Raw genomic sequence first — 9,833 nt, 5'->3', positions numbered from 1 at the left:
GCGAGTGAGACATCGAATAGGGAACCAAGAGTCCAAACTTGCTGACCTTGTGATCGTGTTAAGAGTATTCAAGTCCAAAAAACTTAATCGTGATAGATCAAGAGGTTCATGCATCTATGCATAGTAGCAACAGTCTGAGCCAATTTTTCTATAGAACTATTACTTTGACCACTAACAGATTAGACATTTTACACATGCTAGCAATATCACCAAAAAGAGGAGTTAATAGATAATTTAAATAACAGTTGATAGTTTAATGTGGAAGTAAAACAATCAAGATGAACATTGTTGAATTTGGTTGAAATCCGATTCTGAAATGATAACAATGATATGATGATGTTTGCCTGTGCCCAAAGAGTTGAGAGATAAAGAAGATTGCATATGGAATTTATAGTATTTCGCCTTAGAACAAGTTTATGTTCACCTTTTTACGCTAACAATATACTGACTGAATTTCCCTAAACACTAAGAGGTTATAAGTGTGAAAGATAATACTAGGGTATATGATAGATCTCACTATTTCCCTCCATCACTATTTTAGTATCTCTCAAAGATTATAATTTGTAACTTGCCAAAGATAAGTATGTAAGTTCGAAGCTCTCTTGTACTTTGGAATTTTATACTCTTGATCTTCTTATTTTTTGGCATTTTGGTCTCCTTTTATACTGCTCCATTTCCAAATAATTGTTGATCAATCTTCAAAAGATCAATTTCCAATCAACCTATTGGGCATTTTGTGAAAAGAAGATTGAGTTAGATTTGGTCGTCAATGCAAGCAAATCTTCAGTTTAGTTTCCATAAGTAGAGATCTGCAACTAATTGTAATGATTGACAATCAATCTAGATATCTTGCATAAAAAATTTCATTTCAAAACTATCTTTAAAATTGAAGATTAATCATTACTTTCTATATTGAAAATCTGAATTAGATCACTAAGCGTGATGTCATAATCAATGGAGCTTGCATTTGAATGTGTATATCTCTGAAGATTTTAGACTCTAATGATATCCTCCTTAAGTAGACTCTAAAAACATTTTACGTTATGATAATATATCCATAAATAAACTTTACCGATATCCATATTGTTGCCTTGATAATATCCATTCAACAACATTGACAAAGTAACTATCCAAAGCTTTAGTCACAATATTGAATCAAAGTAGGAAGAGTTTGAATATATTTAAGATTAACATAATCTTCTCTTCATCATAATTCTTGAAATAAAGCATTATTATGCAATTTATCATATTCAAGATAAACAATGGATAGTTTTGTCATTTTGAAAGTATATTAAGAAGTTTTCTCAACAAGGCGCAATTACTTAAACTCAAATCCACTCATTCATCTATGTCATTAATTTTTTGAATATGATTCCGTCTGCCATTTTTGACATTAAGTTCTGTTTAAATCCAAACTACTCAAGTCACCGGTAATTCAAAAAGGCTTGAGATTCTCGACCGCCTGGTGTTGAATTTATGAGGTGCACAGAGGATTGAAGCTAACGCACACGTGCAGTTCTTGAGAGATGGATGTGACAGGACTCAATCTGGAAAGGCAAGCAGTGACCCACGCTTCGCAGTCTTTTCACTTTCATAACATGGTGCGTCGACAAAAATCTCCCTCCTCTCTCTCTCTCTCTCCACCGTTCTTCATGAGCCTGGAAAATTGCGTGGGGGACACATAATCCCCAGCAAAAAGGACACCTTGCCCTTTTGCTCTCACCATGTCTACAGTGGGTAAATTTGATCTGATGGAACAAACCATGTAGATCGATCAAAATTCCGTTTGAAGTGACAAATACCGATTTTTTCTAACTTTCATATTTGGTGTTTCGGAGGGATTCTACTTCTTTTATTTATAATTAAACTACTTGAATCTTTGAACGTGCATATCTATAAAGATATGATATCATTTGAATTCATATGAGTATTTTTGTAATTCATTGAAAAGAATTACTTCTTCTTCTTTTTTTTGGCTAAGATTTGTATTGTGACCTTACTTAGAACAAATGTAGATCCTAGATATTACGATGATGTTCTACCATAATTTTTGGAGAAAATGATTGCATACTCTATTTTAGTGTGGCAATAAAGACATTTTGAGTTTGTTTCTTTCACTTTTGTCTATGCATTTATACGTTTCTTTTCTTCAAGCTTGGTAAGTTTACATAATTCTCTTTCTTAAAGTATTGATTTTGTACACTTGTGACCTTGGTATTCTTTTGTGTAATGATAAAAAAAAATTGTTAATTGAGGTGCACATGCAAGGGCTGCTAAATGAAGTTTAATATTAAAGAATTAATGTGATGTGGAGCAGATAATATGCATAGTTTACCTCTAACTCATTAGCTTCAACTCTTAATTGGAAGTGAGTTAATTTAGATACATTATTTGAGCTCAGACTTGGATTTACCCTTGGCAATCTCCTGATGATGGAAATATAATGCTTCTGCCACACATGTCAACAAGTGATATTAGAGTGGACGGTGGATTGGCAGGCCTTTGAAATGGGGTACCGATGTTTGATAATTATATTAAGAAAAGAATCTCATGACCAATGCAGTGCTACTATCATGGTTCAATCTGATGGGATAGATATCTATACAATGTTGTTGCAAGGCGGTCTTGGACTAATGTGTCATCTTTGGTTCATTAAAGGCTTAGTTTAGATGGTTGTTGCGTAAACATATCTTAGTTTAGATATTATTATCCAGACAGGAGTAGATAATGTGTCATCTTTGGTTCATTAAAGGCTTAAATTATTTAGTGAAGATAGGTCCAACAAAAAATAAAATCGGACTTACATTTGCTCATCGTGATCTCCCTATGTCCCGATGATAAAAATTTCTTGGAGCTTTATGCACTTAAATTATCTTGAATTTATACTATCAATTCATATAAATTCAAAACAAGATCATTATGATTCCAATAGAAATCTAAATGAAAGAGTTCAAGGTGGAGCACCAAAAGCCTAATGCCTCGTTTTGGAGAGATCTTCAAAAGACAGTTCAAATTTGAGTCTACTAACGTATCAACTTAAGCCCACCTCCACTAAAAGAAAAATTTAAATCAAAAATGAATTATGAACCAATTAAGGATTGTTAGTTATTGAGAACCATGTTGACTGTTGAGTGGTAGGATTTTGCATAACACCTTTTACACATGCATCTAATCGACAAACCAACTAACATTCAACCAAGATGTTTTGCTTCTAACAGAAGTTCAACCCATATATGTCTATAATCATGTCACCATTACCATTGCATTATATTGATCATGGTAAACTTTTTGCTTTTATGGAAACTGCAGTGGAGACAGCTACAAGGGAGTGCTCTTCAATTTCTCTCTGGAACGCACCCACCATGATTCCAGCACACGTGTGGCTGGTCCTTGATGTCCTCCTCTTTATCCAGCTGAAGCAAGTCCAAGACGCAGCCAAATGCCAACCACAACGTGGCCTCTTCTAGCCAGACACATCGCCATTCTTCTTCTTCTTACTTTGAACATTCATTGAGTCACCCCACCTTCCTTTATGAGGCCAGCTTTTACTACTGATGTGATATGTTTGATGTCGAACATTGTCGATTAGTGGGTTTGTCTATGGCTCCATGTCTGCCAAATATTTATGGGATTATATATATATATATATATTCCTCCACAAAAAATATTGTGTTCGGAAATGTATCGATGTTCTTATGTATTGAATTATGAAAAAAAGAAGAAATGGACAATAATAGCAAGAGCCTTAAATCTGTATCAATCTGACAGTTAAGGGCTAAAATTTTCATTTTGTGCCTTTCAATTTCAAAATTTATTGCCGTCCTCCATGTTAGGTTAAGAAGAGCCCTAAATCCGATTTCCCTTTAGCCATAGGAAACTTTCCATTGCTAAAAGGAAGCTAATTTCATTGCCATTCACAGGTAGTGTTCATGAAATGTTCTTTTCCTCGCTATTGATAAGCTACAGCGACGAACTTGCTTTGAAATGTGAGGCGACGAACTTGCAACTCCTGTAAAAAGTTGGCGGAATTTTGGCCTCTTGCTTATTAGCGACGAACTTTCTAATTCATCGCCAAAGATATCTTTCAAACTTCCTTAATTTACCACTATTTTCAGGATTTTCCACAAGAAATCAATGTCAAGCAATAGTTCCTCGTCTTTTTGCTGATCCCAAGTTCCCAACACAGTATATTTGTAACAGTTACATTGACTTGCATCCGGTGCGAGTCTGCAGATCGTCGAATGCAACATTTCAGTTTTCCTATCCACTATATAACGAGCTTAATCACTTTATTGGATGGTATTTTGTTTGTTTCTCCATATACGGGTGCAAGAAAATATGTTCTCGCCGATTTCATAGTTTCGAAACAAGAAGTTACAGATAATCCGCCATACGAATTCATCGCATGCATGCCTGCTGGAAACGATATCCGTAGTCATCGAACTACGGTATCCTGCTTCGTCAGCTTTAGGGTTTTAGCAAACAATGGCTAAAAACAGACGATTCATTTGCTTTTTTCCAAGAAAACCGCGCGCATAAGTTGAGCCATGCAATTTTTCTCATCCTATATTTTATAAAAGGAGAGAGAGAGAGAGAGATCAGGGCGGAGACAAAACGAGGGGGTCCAAATTTACAGAGTCCCGGGCGTAAAGCTGGAGGAGGTGGTTATGGCCACATGCTCTGCCATAAATGCAAGTGTTGGAGAGAGAGAGAGAGAGAGAGAGGAGGGAGAAGGAAGGGGGGGATAAAGCCAAAGATGCAGGATTGATTGATTATGTGAGGGTGTGTGTTGATGATTTATCATGTGTGATTGGTTGAACAGTGCATGTTGTCCCCCTTGGGTTGCTCTCCTTGTCTCCTCCTTGCATTCACGTCCCATGCTTCATGGATCTCACTCCCCTCATTTTCTTTATGTCCCTTAGTCCTCGTGGCCACACCATGGCCTTTTGCATCGCCCCCCACCTTTTCTCTTCCCTAATTTTCCTTTTTCTTTCCCATTTTTTTTTGTTTTGGTTGTGTTTCTTTGATATCGACGGCCACGACAGAAATTTCAATCCTTACAGACAGTGTTAATGTCATCAAAAAGAGTATTCTTTTTCAGAATTATTTAGGAACTGTTTAAGTCATATTATGTCAATCTGTACTGAACCACTTAGATATGATACACGGTTGAATTATGTTCGTGAATTTCTATGTCATAAATGATTGTTTCTTTATCGTTGCTGGTCGTGCATAACAACGCTTGTGTAGAGAGCCTCAAATCAAGCCTTTCTTATGAAAATTCTAATGTTGTAGGCCGAAAAAAGTTCAAGTCACTTGTTTGTGAACAGTGATGTGGAATCACATGGAACACAGTAGATTCAATTGGCACAGAGAAAAACACATGTTAATATCTAGTCAAATTAAGTTCGTTACAAATCCAGCAATTGTGCAGGGAGAGAGAGTGCTGGTACAAAATCATCACATCAACATGACAGAGAGTGTTCTTGGGGCAACAAGCCACACCCAACAACAGACCAATATCGAATTAGGAAAGGAGAGTCGAGAAGAGGGAAAAAAAATGATAAAACTCTCACTACCGCGTAATCGTTTCTCAGGTGTCCTCGTCAGGCATTAGCAGGAGAACCTGTGAAACCTGCCAAACAAGCACGAAGAACCGGGAAGCAACTCGTCACTTGGCGGCATAACCCTCCATCTTGTAAGGCTCCCAGAAAGGGACCTTCTTGCTGAAGAACCTCCCCGTCACCCTCGAGTCCAAGATCTTTAGGGCATCATCCGATTTTATGCACCTGGGCGTCTTGTACTGGTTCACTGAGGACCCCTGTGACAAACAGTAGTCCATCAGCGCATCAAATGTCCCGTGCCTCACCACCCTAATCTCCAATGCCCCGATTGACTTGTCCTTGGCCCGGCACCGCCGGTACACGTAGTCCAGCGACTCCTCGACCCTTGAGCAACACTCCTCCATGATCTCACCGCTGAGCCCCTTGAGCTCGTTGATGACAATGTTGTTGCCCTTGGCCTTGAGCTCCCAAAAGAGCACGTAGCGGCCCGGCAGTGATGATGTGTCGGGGTAGCTCGTGTACTCGGTCAGCAGGAACCCGAGTGGCTCCAGCAGCTTCTTTGCTTCCGTGACTGCCTTGAGCAGGTCCTCCTCGCTGGTCTTGTCAGTGTCGATGCTCAGGACGACATTCTGCCGTTGCACGAACCGGAACTGGGGGGCATTGTTGTAGAATCCGGTCACCATTAGGATGTCGCCAACCCTATACCTGTATAGGCCTGTGGAAGAGATTTTACCGGCATTTTGAGAGAAATGTTGAAATTATCCGATTCTTTAGCTACGATAATCAGTGACTAATTCTCAAAGAACGGGGAAATTTTAGTTAAATTTTATCGGAAGGCTTTATGTGTTGCATGTGACCTTAGGACATGACTATGTGATTTCCAATGCGACACCCCATCAAGCTGGTGTCTTTAATGCTATGTATCCTCCTCAAAGTTTGAAGTTCCCAAAACATGTGCATGTGCATGCTGGTTCAAAATTTGCACTCTTAGAGTAGCAAGAAAAATAAAAAAAATTATAAACCAACTGGGATCCTTCCTATTAAAGAAACTTTTGCATTGCATTTGGCACATGGAAGGGTTGGGTTTAGAAGCCAGAAAGTGTTGCAGCACATTAATTCATGCTTTGTGCTGTATCCTGATTAGATCAGTGAGGCTTTCCATGGTGACAGTTGTGGTGGTTAACTAAATTTGCACTACAGATATAGACTTACCAAATTCACGAAAAAACAGAAATAGTTGTTGGCTAACTGAATAGGGACTTTAAGTCATTTATCTTTCAGACAAAGAAACAGATCTGAAGAGGGAAGAGAACACACCCGTAAAGGTTGTGACTATGAGCTCATAATACTGACCGAGCTTCACATCCACGAGATCAACGGTCTCTTTTACAGAATGTGAACCAGAATTGCCGTTGCATTGAGCCTCTTCAGTCGTTTCGCTGTGGCTTTTCTCTACAGGCAAGAACTCAAAGTAGGCCATGTTTGGTAGGAGGGTGTACGAGACATCCGAAGGCTTACTTAGTGGCTTGAAGTTGATCCCGAAGAAGCACTCTGAAGAGGCATACATTGTGGAGATCAGAGGGAGCCCACCACTGTAAAACTCAAGAGTTGGGATGTATTGGGCCATAGAGCCTGTAACTATGACCTCAATGTACTTTGTTCTAGGCCAGATCCTCTTAATTATGCCTTCCCAAGATTCTCCTACGCACTCTTTCTCAATTGAATTGGCTAAATCCGGATCAGGCTTTCTGAGGATCGAGGAGACAGAGCTCCTGCAACCCGGGTCTGTGATCCAATCACTGATTTGACCTGTTCTGATGTTTGAACACAATTCTTTCCAATAGTCTTCCAAGAACTTGATGGCCCTCAAGAAAGCGGATGCGAATACCGCCCCCACTCTACGAACCTCGTCCCGTTGTACCAATCCACAAAGCAATTGGCAGTACATGCTTTGTTTGCTGTCGGAACACAAAATAGTCTCATCAGGGCTAGTGTATACATTGTACCTGTTGTAAGGCCTATTCCTGAAGTTGTTGCTCTTGTAGTAACTCGTCAAGACGGGTCTTGCCTTTAAACCGGAGGGAGTACTGATCTCTGGCTTGATAAATAGAAGGTACATCCCCTTTCCTTGGTCCAATCCATCGACATACCTGAAAAATTAGTGGGAATATAGTATACCATTTCGATTAGTATTTTACTGTTACATTCAATTCCTGCCAAGAATTTGACTCAGAAAAGAACATATGACGATAGAAGTACGGAACTTGTTCATCACGGGCACGAGGAGGTTGTAAAAGAATGTCTTTCGATCCAGGTCTTCTGCAGTTGAAGGCATCATTTTAGGCTGCCCGCCTGAGGTTCCCGAGCTGTGAGAAAGACGAACATGCACAAGGTTCAAGAAAATATGCTTCAGTGAAGGCCAAGAACAGATAACAGGAGAAAACTTGGTATACCTGGTCAATAGCTCAGTGATCGGTTGGGATGAAATGATATCGGATCGTTCCCCATTGGCGATCCTCTCGATGTATGGCTTGACGTCCTCATAATTCACCACGGGCACTTTCTTCTTGAAGAGTTCCTTATCGACATGGCCGTCCAGGAAGCTGCTGAGGTAATCCGTCCGAGCATTCTGCATCAGGATCTCCTTCAACACCTGTCCCTGAATCTGATTTGCATCCGTGGTGAGATCCTCCAGAAGCTTCAGGCCGGCTTCGCTGTCGTTTGGGTCATAGCTAAGCAACATCCTCTCCGCGAAATTGCCTTTCGGGCAGAACTCAAATGGTGAGCACTTCTGGATTGACAGTTTGGCGAACTCCTAGGATTCTGTCATTCCTGGGGTGTTTATAGCGAGAATCCTGAAAGAGCCACACTTTCTTTTTCCCGAAACTGAACTCAAAAGGCGACCTCACCAGCTGAAGCACTACTTTTATAAGCTAACTTATGAATTCACACATCTTTAACAGTCACTTCTCTTCCTCTTTCCCTCTCTCTCTCTCTCTCTGTGAATTGGACCATGTTTCTTAGTAGTTGCTGATTGAGGGGTTTGAGGGAGGAAATGATTAAATATAACAGCTTTCTTGATGGAATTTTTTGGAAGTTTTTACATGATATCAGAGATGGTGGAGAACAGAAGAAAATGAATACATCGGAAGGCAAGCAGATGCTGCATTATGCTAATGCTTTTGCCCCGGGGGGGTGGGGGTTTGAGAGGCTACGAAGGTCCTACACACGTGGCCTTGTCTGGTAAGCTGTGATTTAGATGCAGCTCATCATTGGTCAAAACTCCCTACAAGTGCCTATTCCTCAGCCAAAAAAAAAAAAAAAAAAAAAAAACAAAAGAAAAATATGCGCACTGTACAGTTCCAAGCCCAATGGTCATGTACTTATTTTTTCTGTTGAAATAAACTTGAAGAGCAAATAAAGTATTCACTCACACATGACTCCTTTGCTTGGTCTTCCCACTGACACAAAAGTTAAGAAAAGGGAACAAAGAAATAGAAAAAAATGATTATTTAATCAAAGATGAAAGCTGTGCCTTTTTGCAGTACAAGAAATCCAAAGTCCAAGTGACCTCAAGAAGAACAGAACACAGTTTAATCAAATTTGCAATCGTGGACGAACTTATCCTCATCTATCAATCATTTCAAAAGAGGTCCTAATCTAAATTCGTTTCTTTTCAAATGAATAGACATTTCTCTTCCTATCTTGCAATATTACAAACTGATTGATCCCAATGAATTTTACGTTGGAATTTCGAAGAATCTTAATATTTGATTGATTTGTTTATCCATGTGTTTATCATGATACGGTGTAATTGCTACACAAAATATCCATTCGTTCTCCAGCACAATTCACACACAAGATGTGCATGATGTTTTTTTTTGGTCGAAAATGATAGCTACTTTCATTCATTAAGTGCGAAAATTACAAGAAGTCGATAGGTAAGATTCCGCACATAAAATTTCTGAAAGAGCTGGAGGAGGGGAGGAGTTCCAGTGTTGAGGAAGTGAAATAATTCGGTCCATCTTTGCTATTAGATTTGCTGCGTTATTTGCTTCTCGCGAGCAGTAAGCCAAAGTCATCGATTCCGAGTTGGAGAGCAGGTTTCCGCGCATAAAATTTCCGAAAGATGTGCATGATGTTACTGTCAAGGTTTTGTGAAATCTTCTAAGATGTTAATGGGTAAAAGGATTGGGGATTTTTTGGTTATCAAATCATACATAGTGCGATACAGTCCTTCTCCTCTTCCACGACCCAATTGAGATTTCA

The 9,833-nt window shown here is 39.4% G+C and overlaps 1 protein-coding gene across 1 annotated transcript; it reads right to left on the bottom strand.

The window, feature by feature from the left end:
• Positions 1-5,373: 5,373 nt before the first annotated feature.
• On the bottom strand, positions 5,374-8,672 carry LOC104453571 (indole-3-acetic acid-amido synthetase GH3.17). The gene is made up of 4 exons (XM_010068173.3): positions 8,018-8,672; positions 7,829-7,930; positions 6,882-7,714; positions 5,374-6,279 (listed from the first exon to the last, which is right to left on the bottom strand). Exons 1-4 carry the CDS (start codon positions 8,305-8,307, stop codon positions 5,672-5,674), a joined length of 1,833 nt encoding a protein of 610 aa, XP_010066475.2. The 5' UTR covers positions 8,308-8,672; the 3' UTR covers positions 5,374-5,671.
• Between the last annotated feature and the right edge of the window lie 1,161 nt (positions 8,673-9,833).

The sequence above is a fragment of the Eucalyptus grandis genome, chromosome 7 (genome assembly GCF_016545825.1).
Source record: "Eucalyptus grandis isolate ANBG69807.140 chromosome 7, ASM1654582v1, whole genome shotgun sequence".
NCBI lineage: Eukaryota > Viridiplantae > Streptophyta > Magnoliopsida > Myrtales > Myrtaceae > Eucalyptus > Eucalyptus grandis.
Note: the sequence above shows the minus strand (reverse complement) of the source record. Positions and strands in the feature narration are given on the sequence as shown.

Excerpts from the sequence above, each read along its gene's own strand:
- LOC104453571 (XM_010068173.3), bottom strand. The coding sequence starts at position 8,307 with ATGTTGCTTAGCTATGACCCAAACGACAGCGAAGCCGGCCTGAAGCTT. Across the intron at positions 7,715-7,828 it reads CTCGTGCCCGTGATGAACAA|GTATGTCGATGGATTGGACC; the intron begins GTTCCGTACTTC and ends CTAATTTTTCAG. Across the intron at positions 6,280-6,881 it reads CATAGTCACAACCTTTACGG|GCCTATACAGGTATAGGGTT; the intron begins GTGTGTTCTCTT and ends TCTCTTCCACAG.